The 18,385-nt window shown below is 34.8% G+C and overlaps 1 protein-coding gene across 1 annotated transcript in view; it reads left to right on the top strand.

The window, feature by feature from the left end:
- LOC124369272 (phosphoglycerate kinase) overlaps positions 1-18,385 on the top strand; it is a 40,765-nt gene that overhangs the window by 19,300 nt on the left and 3,080 nt on the right. The window contains exons 5-6 of the mRNA XM_046827184.1: positions 1,137-1,275; positions 16,084-16,340. Of these exons, the coding sequence (XP_046683140.1) occupies positions 1,137-1,275; positions 16,084-16,340 (396 nt within the window). The remainder of the gene's footprint in view (positions 1-1,136; positions 1,276-16,083; positions 16,341-18,385) is intronic.

Genomic DNA, 18,385 nt, shown 5'->3' with positions numbered 1-18,385 from the left:
TGAAATTAGAGCTATAAAAATTTGTTCTAAAACTTGCCAAGTGATGGTTGGGTAGTTCACTACAAAATAAGCAGATCACAACATATACCTACACACTTGTTAATGATACATATAAAAACACAATGTTATTACTGCAGGTAGCTTGTAGTGTTGCAACGTGACTGTTTCATTGTTACTGTTCAAAGGGTTAAAAGTAGCACAATTATTTCCAAACTACACAATCATAAATTACATTATGTATTTCAAGGCTCAGGAATATAAATTAATATTTTATTAGGTAGTAAATTATTGATTATAATAACACGCAAAAAAAAATGTCAGAAGTAAAGAGCTCTAGTTTTTTTAATACTTTTTTCTCTTAAGACAAGAAGCTTAGAAATTGCACTTAGTCCTAAATAGACCTTTGCATAGCTTCCGGAGTGACAGGATATCCTGGCTGGGTAAGATTTGGGGTTAGTGGCCACCTCATGTTGAGATCCATGAGGATGGATTTTGGGCATTAATCTCAGTTAGAGAAGGAGAGGCCAGCTCTGTACCAGTCAAAGCAGGCAGGGGGTGGCACGCCCTTATGTTTAGGCTAGCAACTGCCTTTAACACTCAGGGAGCCCCACCAACTCCTCCGCAGTAGACTGGACCTATCGATCTACCCTTGTATCCTCAATATCTCAACATTTGGGGTTAGTGATATGCTGCTCGTGGACATCCATCATGTTGCCCAGATTTAATTGACACAACTGTTTTTTTTTTTTTTTTACCCAGTGTAGGTTCAATAGGAAGGTATAAACAAGTCAGAAGTAACCCTCCTGTCTCTATAGCTTATAAGAATGCCAAATTTCAGATTTTTGAGCAGAATACTGTGAACATGAACCATGGACATAATCTCTGATAAACAAATAAAATAATTTTATCGAGCAACTATGAAATTGTTAAAAAATATCAGATATTAGTTTCAGTTACCTTAAATCTTTAAATGATCATAAATAATAATGAAAATAAGTTTTTACGAATATCTGTGATTAGTAAGTAAGGAACTCTGTGGTAGATTGGAAAGGGTGAAATACAATGGCTAATATTTACAGTTTTTGCCATGTTGTTTAATAAAATTAAAACTTATTATTGTTGGTATGTTTTGCTAGGCCATTCCTTGCCATTCTTGGTGGAGCCAAGGTTGCTGATAAGATCCAGCTAATAGAGAATTTACTTGACAAGGTGCAGGAAATGATCATTGGAGGAGGAATGGCCTTCACATTCCTCAAGGAGCTGAAGGGAATGCAGGTAAGTAACTAAGCCAGTTTAGATGTGATAAGCATGAACTTTTCTGTGTTGCATTGAAAAGTCTGATGTTGAAGAGATCGGGGGTGTAAAACATGTGAGGTTAATACAATTAAAGTTGGTACAAAGTTTTGGTCCTCAGTACTCTGGACAACATACAGGGTGATATTTTTTAACATGGGTTAAATTAGTATTTTTTAAATCATAAGTCCAATTTAAAACTAAAAAGGGGAATCATTCTTATTTTTGGTTTACTTTAATAATCTACGAGGCATGTTCAGAAAATAAGTACTGTTTCATTCTACTGCCGCTGTAGCGCTGCAATTGGTGTTACGCACAAGCGCACTAGTCGTCCTTGTTCACTGGCTATTGATTCACGTCATTTTAGTTGTTCTAAGTTGTGTTTTCAGTTTTCTCTGATCGTTGAAAATGTTTAAGACAATTTGTGATCCTGCTGATTGTGAGATTCATTCTGTAATAGATTTTTGAATGCAAGGAATGTGAAACTGGCAGAAATTTATCGTAAACTTCGAGATGTTTACGGGGAAGATGTGATGAGTGAAGAATGGTAAGAAAGTGGGTTAGAATGTTCAATGGCGTTCAAACAACTGTGCATATTAAGAATCAGAGCAGTCGGCCTTCTCTCGTCACCAATGACCTGATAAGGACAGTTGACGAAAAATCCAAGAGAAGAGATGTTTCACTATGATAATGCTATCTGACAATTTTCAACAAATTTCACGCACACTTTTGTACGAAAATGTTATGGACCACTTAGGTTAACACAAGCTACGTTCCCGATGGGTTCCAAAAATGCTCACTGATGTGTCCAAAACCAAGAGACTCAGAAGTGCTTTGAGTTTTCTTACACGGTACAGTGATGATAATGAGGATTTTTTAAACAAAATTGTGACAGGTGATGAAACTTGGGTCCGTCATGTCACACCGGAATCCAAACAACAGTCAATGGAGTGCCGACACACGTAATCCCTGAAGAAACAAAAATTCAAGACGAAAATGTCTGCATAAAAAATCATCTGCACTGTCTTTTGGGATAGGAAAGGTGTTTTGCTGATTTTCTCCCAAGAGATGAAACCATTAATGCGGCAAGGTATTGCAAAACCTTAAGAAAACTAAGGCGGGCAATTCAAAACAAACGGAGAGGAATGCTCAGTAACGGAATTGTGTTGCTCCATGACAATGCTCAGCCCCATACCACTGGTGACACTCAAACACTAGTTCGACAATTTTGTTGAGAGCAGTTCGATCACCCGTACTACAGCCCAGACTTGGCATCTTTGACTACCACTTGTTCCTGTACATGAAGCGCGAGCTTGGCAGCCAATGCTTTAAAACTGACGATGAAGTGAAAACTGCCATGGACTTGTGGCTACATTTGTTTGCAGGAACCTTCTACGAACAAGTTATAGACAAATTGATCACCCGCTATGACAAGTGTTTGAAGATCGGTGGTAACTATGTCCAAATATAGTTTAAGGTTTGAACTTTCATGTAGAAATAAAATTGTGTTGAAAAAAAATTGTTTTTACTTGTTTTTTTTTAACGGTAGGCCTACTTACTTTCTGTACACACCTCGTATTTTGTAACTTACAGATATTGCAGCCATTTTCTAATATGATGTCCTACTTTAATTTTTATGATATATTTCTGTATTTTATGTTAAATTATTTATTCTTGGGTATGACTCCTTACTCGTTTTGAAGTATAGACATTTAAACTTGTGAAATTCATCCTTTGGAGCGCTTTAGAAAGGCTATGTTTTCCGTACATAAAATCATTGAATCAAGATAAAAATCAAAGTAGTATGAAATTTGTAAATTCTCATAGGGCTAAAAATAAATTAGATTTATTCAATGCATCAAAGCACTCTTTGAACGAATGTATGTTTATTAACATGTGCATACAAAGTAAAATACAGCAACATCGAGCATGGCTGCTGCTTGGATGGGTGACCGCTGAGTGATTCTGTGCTTGCAAGCAGCAGCCTGCCTGCCTGGCTATTGGTGGTAGTCCCCAGGTTAAGACATAAGACATAAGACATAAGACATTGTTTATTTGAACATAATCGTCAAGATCAGTACAATTGTCATTTTTTGTGTGTATGTGTTACAAAAGGTGTATTTTTGTGTGTGTGTGTGTGTGTGTGTGTGTGTAGCATTTTCAGAGCGATTGGTATCTTCGTCCTCCAGTTTAGGGGTTGTAGTCCTCCTTCCACCTCAGGAACTCCTGCACCGAATAGAATGGGTGGTCCATCAGCCAGTTCATAAGTCCTCTTCGGAAGGATTTGATGTCTAGTTGGGCGACATGTGCTGGCAGCAAATTCCAGAACTTTGCACCAATATATGATGGCTTTTTCTTGAAGATGTTAAGGCGGTGGGCAGGTAGGTCATAAGTGCCAGCGTTCCTGGTTCCATAGTGGTGAATATTGCCTCGTCTTTCAAGGTTGCTTGTTCTTGCATAGATCGTGGTTTCAAGAATATATAGTCCCACGACTGTCAATATGCGTAGTTCCTTGAAAGCATTTCTGCACGAGTCTCTAAAGCCCAGTCTTGCCATCACTCTTATTGCTTTCTTCTGATGGATGAGCACTCTCTGTAGATTGCCTCCTGACGAGTTGCCCCAGGCTGCAAGGCCATACCTCAAATGCGTCTCAAAAAGGGCGAAATAAGTTGTCCTTACAGTTTTGTCATCTGAGATCTGGCTCATTCTTTTAAGGACATAGAGCCCAGAGCTTAACTTACTACATACAGTGTCAACATGCCTAGCCCAGCTAAGGTTTTCATCAAGTGTGACACCAAGGTAATTTACTTCGTAGCATACTGCAAGCTCTGGCACTCCACTTACACCCTCTTTTTCCTTGCCAATCACCATCTGTTGAGATTTTCCTTTGTTGACGACTAAGTCGTTCTGTTGATAGTATTGTACGGCCATATTGTATGCTATGAAGGATTGTATGTCAAGGTTGTCCGGTGTCTTCGCCCCAAGAGTGAGGATGGTATCGTCTGCGTACATGTGAACTTTGCTGAACTCTTCAAGTTGGGAGGGCATGTCGTTCACGAAGAGTATAAAGAGTACTGGCCCCAGTACTGAGCCCTGCGGTACTCCACTCTTGATAGGCAGAGGCTTGGACCTGACTGTTGTGATCTTGGTGTTTAGTTTGTGTTGGACTTCTACCATTTGGGACCTGTCACTGAGATAGCTGGAGAACCAGTCGGCAGCAGTTCCCCTAACACCTATTGACTTTAGCTTTTCTAGTATGAGGCTATGGCTTAGGCAATCGAAGGCTTTGCTTAGATCTAAAAATATTCCTGTGGCAGTGTTTCCTTCCTCGATGTGATCAATCATTGTCTCCACAAGCTCTACGATTGCTGTATTAGTGGATCGACATTTGGTGAATCCATGCTGCGCTGTAGTTAGTAGCCCATACCTCTCGACATGCTTTATTAGTCTGGCTAAGGCTACTCTTTCCAGAACTTTGGAAAAGGTAGGCACGAGAGAGATGGGTCGATAATTGTTTAGTTGAGTGGTGTCTCCTTTCTTTAGTTTCGGGTACACTTTACTGATCTTCAGCCTTTTTGGGAATGTGCTTTCTCTGAATGACGCATTTACAATATGTACAAGCGGGGGTATAAGTTCTTCCATGCAGTGACGAAGTAATTTATTGGAGACCTCGTCATATCCATATGATGACTTTGGCTTCATGGACAGGATGATATTCCTGATTTCCTCTTCGTTTGTTGGGTAGAGTACTAGGTCGCCTACGTCGTGTATATGGTTGACAGTTCTCCTTTCAGTGCCTGTCTGCCCTGCTTTGGCCAAGGTTGTGGCAGCTATATTAACAAAGAATGTGTTGAACTCATGAGCAATGATACTGGGGTCGCGAATAATCTTTCCATTGGTATTGAGTATTGAAATTTCTGGGGTTCTGTGATTCCCGGTGCATCTTTCGCTGTTGACTATCCTCCATAGTTCCTTGCTCTTGTTGTCAGCGTTTTCTATTCTGTATGCTGTTGCTTCCTTTCTAAGTTGTTTTATCTTCAGATCGTAATCTCTTTTCTTCTCAACCATTCGTTGTTTGTGCATTTCTTGGCCTGATGTAAGATAGTTTTCCTGCTCTGCTATGAAACTTCTTTTGAGGGCATTGACTTCATTGTCCCACTTGTACTTATGCTTCTTCATTCCATTATTTTTTCTTTTTGTGACAGGACATGCAGTGTTCATGTTTGTGGTGAGAATGTTAAGAAAGGTATTGTAGGATGTGTTTATACTGCTTGCCGAGTATATCTCATACCACCTCTGTTCCTTAAGTAGCAATTTTAGGTCTTCTAGTTTTCGGTCTGTAAAAAGTCTTTTGTACACCATAGTTGGCTTTGGTTTTTCAAGAGCGATGGTGGCAACACATAATTGGGCTTTGTGATCGGATATTCCTGTATTTAGGATATTGACCTGGATGTCTTTTTGGTCAATATTTGTGCAAACACAGTCGATAGAGGTTTCGGATGTTGAAGTTTTCCTTGTGGTTCCTATATCTAGTCTTTGAATGTTGTAGTTTGCCAGGTATTCGTTTAGCTTAGTTTTATTGGGGTTTGATGCTTTCTCAAGGTTGTCAACGTTGATGTCTCCAACAATAATGATCTCGCTGTTCCAGAGTGTAATCTCGTCTAGGCCTTCTGATAGTATTTTAAGAGAATCTTCAAGGTTGGCTTTAGGGGGTCTGTAGATTCCCAAGATACAGACATCTTTGTGTTTAGTCTTTATCTTGACCATTGAGAGCTCACATATTAGTTCTGTGCTGAGTAAGTGTGTACTCGTACTCTCAATATGGGGTTCAACATCGTTTTGGGCATAGATTGTGACTCCACCTTTTAAGTGGTTTCTTCTGCAGAAGCTGGTTATCAGTTTGTATCCGTCTAATACTGTGTTTTTTAGTTCATCGTCTTTCAGTCCATGCTCTGTTAAAACAACTACATCTGGAGTCTCTTCACTTAATAAATGGTTTACTTTATCAATTTTATTAGCTAATCTATCCACATTTTGGTGCAGTATTTTTATACAGCTCGGCCTTTGAGTTTTGTGTTTCGATAAATTAGCGTCTTTTGGGTGCTTTTTAGTTTCCTCTCCCTTTTTTGGCGAAACTCTAAAAAATGTTCTTGAGTTTTAAGGTGCCCATGGTCAATAAGGCCTACTGTTTCTGACTTTGTCTTTGTGTTTGAGGTTACATCGCCAATCTCAATAGCTTGCAGTGGAGCTGAGTTCTCTTTTCTTTTCATTGAGGATTCTATGTAGGAGCAGCAGGGTATTCTCTTATTGTTGGTGTTCTTTAAGTATTCGTTGAGGATATCCTCGTAGCTTTGATGCAGAGTTTCTCTTGCTGAAGAAGGAGGATTTGCTGTAGTTTTTATTTTCTTTGGTGTAGGGTGTAAAAATATTGAAGATTCCTGAGCTGGAGGTTCATTACTAATGTCTTGACTTTGTGCTGTTGGCAATTTTGTAATCTCTATAGTTTGGTTTTGTAAGACTTCTTTGGTTTTTAATGAGTTGGCTTGCAGGTTTTCATGTTTTTCTATGTATTGTTGCTTCCTGGTATAATCAGTTATCTCCGTGGTCATCTGTGGAACCTGTGTTAAATAAGCCTGAGTTGTACTTAAGAGGGATTTTAAGAAGGCTTTAGTTTTATTTTCTTGCTCAGTTAGTTCTTTCAGCCTGACTTCAGAGCTAACTCTCAACTGAGATATTGTTTCCTCTCTTTCTTCCAATGTTATTTTAAGCTCTTCAACAGCACTCACCAGCCTGATGTTTTCATTTGTGAGTGAGTCAACATTAATAGATTTGTCACCCAAGTTGGACTCCAAACGTTCAATTTGACCTTGAAGACTGCAGTTGACTGATTGTTGGTTTTGAATGTTAGCTAATAAGTCAAGTCTGTCATTGTCAGCCTGAGAGATTAATTCATTTTTCAACTTTCTCTGCTCTTCAAGTTTTTTGTTTAAGCACAACAGTTCTTTTTTGAGGCAACTATTTTCATTTAAAATTTGTTGTATATTTTCTTTTGATGTCATTAGTTCATCCTCCAGCTCCGACAACTGTCTGGAATGTGCTAGTTTTATGCCATGTAATTCCTCCCTAAGAACTTCGTTCTTAATGGAAAAATTATTTAGCTCTCGTTTTAACTCATTATTTTCAGTTGCTAATACTCCACCAGCTTCAATAGCCAGGTTAAAAGATGTTTCCATATCATTTTCTGAGTTTTCTAAATTTAGAATTTTTTCTTGAATAGCTTCCTTTTTTGACTTTAGACTATCTGGTGGATGGGAAGAGATAGTGTTATTACATTTGCAATTTACACACAGCCAAGTTTCTATTTCTATTTTACTAAGTTTTTTGATTTTGCTATCTGACCAATTCAGACATTTAGAGTGGAACCAGCTTTTACAATTGCCTGTACACAATATGCCTTTATATCTCACTCCGATAGAGCAGATTACACAAGGAAAAGATGACATAATGCCTTCACTTTTCTGGGATCTGCCTGTAGTACACTAAGTGCTTCTCAGTTGTGATAAAATGGTAAACAGTTTTTTATTCTAGCTTTGGCTGATTGCTGTTGTCCTGATGAATAAAATGGTGAACAGTTTTTTATTCTAGCTTTGACTGATTGCTGTTGTCCTGATGAATAAAATGGTAAACAGTTTTTTATTCTAGCGTTGGCTGATTGCTGTTGTCATGATGAATAAAATGTTGTATTAATACTTAATTAATAAAAAGAAGTGTACAATTTTGTTTGATTTTGAGGAGTAATCTAGTTCCTTGTCAAGTAGAAAGATCCAGACAGCCTAAACTAGATAGGTGATGGAAGTCAGATGTAGATAAATAACAGCCGAGTGTTGGTGCCGTTGTCAGTTGCACAGTCAGCAGCTCAGGGTCAGTGCTCCAGTGTCACACAGACAGCAGCAGTACGGTAGGTCAAGTGAGGAGTTTGCTGATGTTTGCACAGTCAGCGATGTTGTTGTTAGCACCTCACGACTACTTGTCTGTGTAGTTCATACAATGATATATTACAACACAGTTTCAAAGTAGGTCACTGTATGATGCGTGTACTGTTCCATATGGTATGTCTAATTTTTCTAGGCTTGTGCATTCATGGTATAAATTAAATATTTTGCAGATATCATTAATAATGATAAATAATTGTTTTGTAGTGAACGTTTATGCTTAAGATTGATTAATTTAAGTAGCTTGAAATTTTTGTTCCTTGAATAAATAAAGTATTCTCAAGTTCTTCTAAGTGTAGTTTTTTTTTTTTTTAAATAAATGGACTTACAGTTTAAAGGTTGTGTTTGTTGCGAAGAAAAGTAGGCATTTTGTTGAATTTCCCACTTAAATCACACTTTAAAACTGGACCACTTTCATGTAGAATGATGGACCACTAAGTGTAGAGAGAACTTCTTAGCCCTAACTTTGCCTTGTAAAATAAGACATTCTTTAACTTTAAAATAAGCTTACTTTTACAAAGTACCTAGTAGTAGTGTTTATAACATACAGGTGCTCAAATTAACAACCATCATTCGCTAGGCAAGTATGTGCTCTTACAAAAACATTGTTCATTTATGAATCGGTTGTTAATGTTTATCAATATGGTGTTTCGCTGTTCCATTGAATCTTCTACAGTTTCACTGCATTCCACGTCAATATTGTCCTTCAAATATCCCCTTAACCCTCTAAGTGGCAAGCGCCGTCTGAGACGTATGATTCACGCCGCCGCGAAGTGGCAAGCGCCGTCACAGCCATCGCTTCACATTTAAGGCCGTTGCTCCGCAACCGTCCATTATTTTTAGGCCTAGTTTAAACTATCGTATTCTCCATGAAATTTCCTATACATATCATATAGTATAGTGTGTATTCATGTCACTAATGTTTGCTGGCTTAAATGATTCCGACGGTTTTCATTTGACCTGGCGGCAGACGAGAGAACAGCTGTCTACTCATCTCGTCACTGTTTTGTTTGGCGACTTTGCGTACTGTTATTGTCAGTATATTGTTTATCGCGTTTGTGTTACCGGTAAATGTTTAGGTTATTCGTTCGTCATGGAAAATGTTGGGGTACTTTGGGATTATACCGACTACACCAGTATGAGGAACACAAACAAATAAATTTATAGAAAAAAAAAACATTATAGAACGAAAAAGCAACTCTTCAATTACAAACTTACAATGATTATTAATTGTTAATGGGTTTCCTGTGACGTCCAGAAAGCAGCAATATCAAGGAAGAGTGAGTCTAGAACCACCTAGATCCACTAGGCGGATCCACTAGTGGATTTCCGCCTTCAGCAGCAACTGCCGACCGCAACGCATATTTTAGATGTAGGCAACTAGTCATGATCTTGTAAAAAGCGAATGGCCCCCTCTTCGCTCCTGGGTAAATCCCAAATTCTCATTGTGTCACCCATCACTAATCTATTACACACACAGTAAAACACGGAAGTACAACAAAGCGACGCACTTGACAGACACTTCGGCACGAAAAGTACAAGAATGCGGCGCACCAGCTGAACGGGCGGCGAGAATCTGTAGTCACGTTATCTACTAGATCGCTCGACTTTGACCTCTGTCTGAGGATGGGGAGGGGTTTGCGATAAGACAATTCCTGTTTTATATTTACGAAATATACTGTGCTATGACAAACTAAGCCCCTATTATACTATTATAGGCTCTACACTACTGGGAGGAAAAGACAAGCCCCTTCTAGTGACTCGGGAGTAAAAAAACCAGTTTATACATAGATTTAGTTTTTCCCATCTAACTTTTTTGTTCTTGTAAATAGAAAAAAATGTATAAGGAGTAATTTGTTTAAAATAAAATTGTGTATATTCTGTGAATTTGACATTATTTTGTAGCTCCAGTAGTTTCAAAGTGACGGACAGTAGAACTTAAAAATTATTTTATACTAAAAAATAATGGTAAGGCACCAAATATTATATTTATTCTTATTCTATAGTTCATAAGGAAAACAAAAATATATAATGTTGCTAGGTTATCACTTAGATAATATTTTCTAAAAATAAGTTTAACGATCACGGCAATTTGCCCAAAAACGGCCTGCCACTGAGACCACAAATGACCGCCACTTATAGGGTTAAGAAAGTCTAAAGGTGTCAAATCAGGTGATCTTGGAGGCCACTCTTTGTTTAAAAATTCTGCAACAATATTACTATTGTGTAGTGGAGCACCATCATACTGAAAAATAAGTTCATTCCTGGTAACTATTGGCAAGGTTTTCAAAGCAGTAAACAATTCTTTTTGTAAAATTTCTAAATATCTCAGCCCCAGCAATGAACAATTATAAAAGTGCACAGTAATGGCTCTATTATTAGGAATGATGCAGCAAATGTTAGCAGAAAATTAAAAATGGGTTTTCAGTTCACCAGTATACCTTACTTTCACCTTTCATTATTATAAAAGTTTGTTTCATCTATTCAAATTATTTAAACCCATAAGTGGACCATGATGAAATTTTTGTTTTGAGCGTTTCCTCACTCTTTGTGCATGGGTTGGTTAGTCTCCAATTTGCTGACATTAATGTGTGTGCAATTGTCACGAGTCCACAGCAAACCCGACTTTCAAATGTACATGAGACCACAGACCAATCATCAGTTTTTGTTAGATTTAATTTTTTTTCATTTCAATTACATTAGTTGTTAAATATGCTTTGAAACATCAACATTAGTTGAGTAATTAGTGACTGTTGTTTGGGTATTAAAGAAAGATGTATGAGTATTTTTATATTAACGAGTTGAGTTAAACATTTTGTGAATGCGGAATAATTTTGTAATACAGGGTGAATAAAAAGTATGGATACTTCATATTAACTTTTTAACGAAAATACCTAGAAAAACAAAACTCAGTATACCTCTGTATGGTACAAACTGCACTTTTCAATTAGTATCACAAAATTGTCCCTACCTCCAACATAGAGATGTGTGCCGGGAAAATACCCAGTGGGAAGGTAAATATAAATTGGATATTTACCCAATGGTCATTTAAATACCAAAAACAACGGTATTTTTGAGCTTTAAGCAACACTTTTTGTTTTTATGAAGTGTTGTGCAAACAAGGATTGAACATTCATTTGATGTTTTATATTGAAATTAGCTACATAATATTTATCCTTCAAAATTTTAAAAAGTAACCATGTATGTTAATTTTTTTTTTATTTATAACTTTTTGCGCTGCTATTGTCTACCTTAGGTTTTTAAAATGATTTTTATTGCTTTTCCCTAAACTAATATATAATGTTAGACAAAACATTTGTATTGTTTGTAATATATGCTGACGTATTGTATAAGGTTTAAGAACATTTTATTATAGTGGTATTGTACCTGTACATAGCAAAATACTAGAATGATCAAACTGGAACATAATTATCATTAACACATGAACATAACTTGTATTACAGTTGTTTATATTTGGTTTTGAAAATGGAATAGAGAATCAGAAACTTTGGACCGGAACTTAGGAATAAGGTTTCAAATGGCCACCCTGTGTCATTTCTGTTAATATTAATAACTTTATAGTGTTCTAACAACTGTGAAACATGAGTTTCATACATGTTTAACAGGTACATACTCTTATTCATAAATAACTGTGTATTTTTCATTCCTACCCCAACAAACCAAATTTTGAGGCCAACTTAAAACTGTTTAATGTAAATGCATTTTGAGTTACACATTGTTTTAAATATCTTTATGAAAGGAAATTAACAGCAAAACTTGGAGGTCGCTATTTCAAATCATTAAAAAATGGTGACCAATTCAAATTAAACATATCTTTTTGCCTAAAATTGGTAAAAATAACAAGTTATAAACAAATTTAGAACATTTAAACTCGTCTGAATGAATTATTTGCTTTCATAAAAGTGAAATAAATAGGGTTTACAAATGAAAATCGATAAAAAATAAAAGGGTTTTGTAAAATCGAATTTTATTTCACTTACTAACCTCAGTGTTTTCATAACAGATGCTCAAACTGTTCCCCGTCGACGGTCTGACAATGTGCTGACAATCCTGAAGTGAACCCCATATGGATTCCTGCGGAACTCTTTGAACTTTTTGCACAATTTGGTTACTCAAATCATTTATGTATTTTGGTTTTTATTTGTACACATTTTCTTTAGTGTGGCCCCATCGCTGGAAACAGACTACATTAAAGTTATTTGTTACTAACCAAACAGTTGTAATAATCTGCTGTTGCAATATTTCAAGGTACATTGCCGAAGTGAGGTTTCCTTAAAAAAATGGGTCAAATAAATTTACCTCATACAATATCTAGCCAAATGTTTAGTTTTTCTCGAATCTGTGTATGTTGTTCTCTCATCCAATGAGGATTAACATCAGACCAATACCGTCAGTTTTGTCGGTTTACATTGCCGTTTAGCATTAATGGCACTATGTCTGTGAAAACAATGTTATTAAATGCTACTCTATTATTATTAATATTCCTAATAGCAAAATTGAACTCTGCAGTCAAAGTTGTCCTCAGGAAGTTCATGAAGCAAGTGGATTTTGTAATGTTTAAATTTATTATTGCTCAAAACTTTACGTTCTGATATTTGGAAAATATGTAAAGTTTTTAAAATAGAAAATTTGAGACATTGAGATTCACAACAATACATTGCAAACATCCAGTAACATTTAATCTTTGGTAGCTGACTTCTGGTTCTGGAAAGGTCCTTGACTCTGCCTGTCTCTTTAAACTGTTTTATGGTTTTTTGCACTCCTGGTTTTATAAAGTTGTGATTAGGAAAAGTATCATTGAATAAGTTTCTCACCTCATCACAAGATCTAATCCAATATCTATAAGCACGCATCATTATAATCACTATATGTTCATGTTCACTGAGCTCCATACTGTACAACTAGTAGTTCTAAAGAGCTCTTCTTAACTTTGTGAACTCCGTTAACAATATCACTTGCTTTAACAATAACTGATAATACTCGAGGCAGACCGAATCTTGCTAGGAATGTTTCTAGGGGTTATGCTCACTGTTAAACAATGAATATTGATATTCGTTACTTATCCAATTAAAAATATTTAAACTTGAATTAGCTGCCATTTTGTACTCACTTGAGATAGTGATCTCTTAAGTTTCACTGTTACTTTTCATTCATAAAGACCTTTAAATTATGTGTAACTTGATAGGAGTTTACATTTAAAACTTTTTAGTTGGATCTATTCTTGGTACTAATTTGGTATTTTTGGGGGCAGGGCCAATCTTTTAATAATAACCAAAAAGTGCAGTTTTATATCCTATAAATGTATACTGAGTTTGGTTTTTCTAATATTATAAAGTTAATATGGGGTATCCATACTTTTTATTCACCCTGTACATAATTATGACAATGTTTTTATACCATTCATACTGTTTAAACGTAAGTAATAGTTCATCTCCTTTCTGATTATGCATTTTAGCTCTATGACCCCTTTAGTGTAGTCCCAATCTCGTGAAATACATTACAGTCCAAACCTGAGAGCGTGAGAACTTACCTTGGCTAGCTCCTAAACAATAGATACTGATAAGAACATCGCAAAAAAAATCAAAGTGTAAAAGGAGAGAACATATACTATTTATTTAATTATATTATTTATTTATAGTTCTGTTTTCTTTGGGTACAAGTAAAATTTTAGATTTCCTTTACTAATTATTTTAAGTTTTTGATTTATTGAAAAAAGGTATTTTTTAAATACAAACATAAAAAGAAACAATCTCAAAATAATTGATTTATTAAAAATATTTATTGTGATAAAAGGTACCTAAAACTGAAATTAACCATATTATAACCATAGTTTAGGAAACTGTTGTCAAAAAACAGGAAACTAAACATAATGTTATAACGCTATTATTATGATCAATGAACATTTTCCTAAAATAAATTATGAATAAATTGCTTTATAATTTTATAAATATAAATCTTATTTAAATGCTTTTTGCTCACCAGCTGTATTTTACTTCTAACTTTAGTATTAGTAATTCTAGTTCTTCTATAATTTTAGGTAACACTGTTAACTTATTGTTTTTCTTTTTTAAGATACCAATAAATAAATACATTTTCTGACATATTTGTTAACTTCTAAATTTAATTACTAGGTCTAACTAACTACATTACATGCTAGTAATATTGCAGTACAAATATACTGTTGTAGTGGGAAAATATGCCATGAATATTAGTAATAATAGTTGGAAAAAAATAGTCGGGAAATTTTGGGTGGTTAAACATATTATTCTGCATTCCTGGTTCAAATATGGTTGTTCAAATGTTGTACCATGTTTTGGAAGAGAAGGAAGAGAACAGAATTAAATATAAAAATAAATACTGTATTGTATCAATTTTCCTGGTTATTAAGTTTATTAAGTTCTGTATATAAATATAACTCTTAGAAAATGTTCAGATTTAAGAAGAGTGGTCCTTTTATACATAAAGAAATCTCCAGCTTGAACTCAGCCATTCATTTAACTGGTTGTAATTGAATCTTTTATAAAAGGTGTGTTTTGTAAGTACCATTTGGAAATTATGCTGTTGCAGTCGGTGTCTAGTGCATGTGTACTATATATGTAAATTTGTTGGCAAACAACAGACTTCAATAAGGCAACAATAGATTGTGTTTACACTTTTTATGCGTGTTTAAAATGCCTATGGTAATTGAGAATGGTACCCACTGTGAAATAGATGCTATTTCTTTTGTGTGCTAAAGATGTAAAAGCAGTTGAAATTCAATGTCATATTTGTGAAATGTATGGACAAAACCTTATGAGTGATAGAATGTATGCAAATTGGTTAAATCTTTTAAAGATGGCTGAAAGAATGTTCATGATAAGGACCATAGTGGGCGACTCTCAGTGATCACTGATGATTTGGTGCAGAAAATGGGAAATCGAACTGGCACTTCATAATTTCTTTATATCAGTTTCCCTAATTTTTTAGACATTTTCTCTTTGATACTATTACTGATTATTTAAACTATACAAAATTGTGTTCATAATTGTTACCAAAAATGTTGCCTGAGGAGCATAAAAACAAACTTTTAGGCAGTGTCTTAACTTTTCTCGAATGTTATGATGCTGAATGTGACAATTATTTCAGTTAAATTTTAACAGACATTTGGCTACATTACATTGGAATCAAAACAACAATCTAGGGAATGGCGGCATTCAACATCGTCCATATGTACCGTGTTTTGGGTCAGGAAGAGTGTGTTGCTAGGTTGAATTTTTGCCTCATGAAGATAAATTCCAAAACATACTGTGAAGTCTTACCCAAATTACATCATGCAGTTCAAAACAAAGCACAGGCATATAGAGTAAAGGGATTGTTTTTCTGCAAGGGACAATGCTCGTCCACATGCAACACAATGTACTCAAGATCTTATCGCATCGTTTGGCTAGAAACAATTTGATCATCCTCCTTACAGCTCACAGTAACTAGTGTGTTTTTGCAACTGAAGACAAATTTTGGCCAGTGTCTATACGACCAAGTCGCAGTGGCTGTCAAATCAAGTGGTGAACTTTTATGTTAGTAGTATACAAAACCTTGTTGCTTGATATGATAAGAACCGTACTATTGGTGGCTATTTTATAGAAAAGTATATAAAGGTGTGGGCTTTCGTGTAATAGTAAAATTGTTAAAAAAAGTTATTTTTTATGTATCAAAGCAATATTTAATTTAAAAAACATATCTCATATTATTTTGTCAATGCTTGTTTTTGATTTTTATATGTTGGTCGTCAATATTTCAGATTGGAAGCTCATTGTATGATGCTGAGGGTGCTAAGATTGTTAAGAATTTGATGGCCAAAGCTGAGAAGAACGGTGTAAAGATGCATCTGCCTGTTGACTTTGTGACGGGAGACAAATTCGCAGAGAATGCAGCTGTAGGTGCAGCTACCGTGGAAAGTGGCATACCTGATGGCTGGATGGGTCTGGATGCTGGACCCAAGTCTTCCGAACAGTTCAAGGAGGTCATTGGCAGGGCCAAGACTATTGTATGGAACGGGTAAGATTATTCTAGATATTTATGAAGATTGATCAGAAAACCCCTCTATTTCTATTATAAAATTCTATTTTACTGTAACAAATAGTTTTGGCATATACAAATATACAAACTTTTGAATAGAATAGGAATTAAAAGGGCTCTATTATTTATCTCAATTCAAAATAAAGAATCAGTATACTACATTGTAGGATATTTGAGAAGTGCTGAACGTACTTGTACTTGTTTTATTAAATCTTATTATAGCTGAGTATACAATTAGTGAACTAAAGGATACCTTAACTATCAGTCAATTTAAAACTTTTAACCCTTCATTAAAACTTTAATTTTACAGTTCAAAATATAAATTAGTTTAAATGGTTTATTTACACTATTCAATTAATCAGTACATTGAATAGTATTCATAAGATCTATTTCATTCATGTTGTTGCTATATTAAAATATACTTCCAGGTATGTTACAAGCTAAATTTTATCTAGTTCTCAAAAATACACAAATAGACTATTAACCCTCCAAGCGCTACTATCGCACTGTGCGATATGTTCATTTTTGTTAAATTACAGTAAAACGGTTTATTTAATTATTCCGTAATTTTCATAATACACTGTTGGAGAGATTTCTCTATGCACAGGCTCTATTTTGTAAGCCTTTGAGTAGAATGAAAAATAACAGTCAGCTGATTTTATCAGCTGTTGCCGCACTCGCCGTACAGTACTTTGTTGTATTTTTCGTCTATATTAGTTATCGTTCGGCTAGTAGAACATACAACCATACCATAGTTGTCGGTACTGGTGCCCTGGATGTGATTGTGGTGTTCATCCTGGTTGCTACAACGCCTTAAAACACTTCAAGAGGCCTGTAGGGGGAGGCAGAAGAAAGAGGGTGGCGCATCAATCAGAATCTGGCTCTGACTAAGTTTCTTTAGTCAAATGTAAATATGTATATAAACAAAAGGACCATAATAAGATTTTTTTACTATTCATAACTATTATAACAGACATTTAGCTTTTGTGAGGTTATATGTACATCCAAACCAATGTTGTTTGAGAAGTTTTTAAAAATGCAGTAATCTTTTTATGAAAATTAAATTTTTTAATAAGTTACCATTAAATGATAGATCTGTATCTTTAGTCAAATTTAAAACAATTTTGATGTGCTGGTTAAAAGTTAATATATTTTATTGTGTTGATGAATTCTTAAATTGTGATACCACAACAATAATTTTTTAAATTTTGTGTCTCAATGTACTTATTTATTCAGTTTTAATATTGTTGAGTTTTAAAATTTTATCCATGTTAAATGTGTTAATAGTTATTTATTATTGTTAATTTATATAGATCTGATGGTTGTTTGATTATTGTTGTTATTAATTATATAGATCTATATATTTACTGGTAGGCTGGATTGAGTAGGTAGAATCTGAGTTGTTTGTTTTAGTTTTAGTTTAGTGTTTTAGTTTAGAATATTTTAGTAACTTGACGAAGTCTATTGCACTATTGAATGTGTTTAAAGACCAATAAAGATCTTGAATCTTGATCTTGAATCTTGAACCTTTTACTTTGAATGTATCCATTGTGCAAATTTTGGTGTGCGGAACATTTTTTAAGTTTTTATATTTTGTGTTTGCAGTTTTTGTTCAAAAGGTTTGAAGGGACATTTTTATTGTTCACAATTAAATTTGAAACAATTTGTATATTTTGAAATATTTATAACCATGTTTTAAAACGCATTTACAACCTCACCATCTAAACAAAAAACAAAAAGAAAATAAAATTATCTACTACTCATCAAGCCTTTTTTTAGAGAAAAGTAGTAAATGTTTTGAATTATCTTTATTTCCTAAAGCATGTTTTTCTGAAAAGAATGATATATAAGACATGATGTTTGAATGTATATTTGTATCTAAAAAGTGGCTTTTAAGAAACCATGTATTTTGCTTCAAAACAGCCCAGCACTTTAAAGTGATTTAATTACCACTTGGAGGGTTAACAGTATGTATTTATCAGATTAAAATTTTTTAATGTACAGAAGATAAGGTTACCAAATCA

The sequence above is a fragment of the Homalodisca vitripennis genome, chromosome X (genome assembly GCF_021130785.1).
Source record: "Homalodisca vitripennis isolate AUS2020 chromosome X, UT_GWSS_2.1, whole genome shotgun sequence".
Taxonomy (NCBI): domain Eukaryota; kingdom Metazoa; phylum Arthropoda; class Insecta; order Hemiptera; family Cicadellidae; genus Homalodisca; species Homalodisca vitripennis.
The sequence above is the reverse complement of the archived record's forward strand: the minus strand, read 5'-3'. Positions and strand labels throughout refer to the sequence as shown.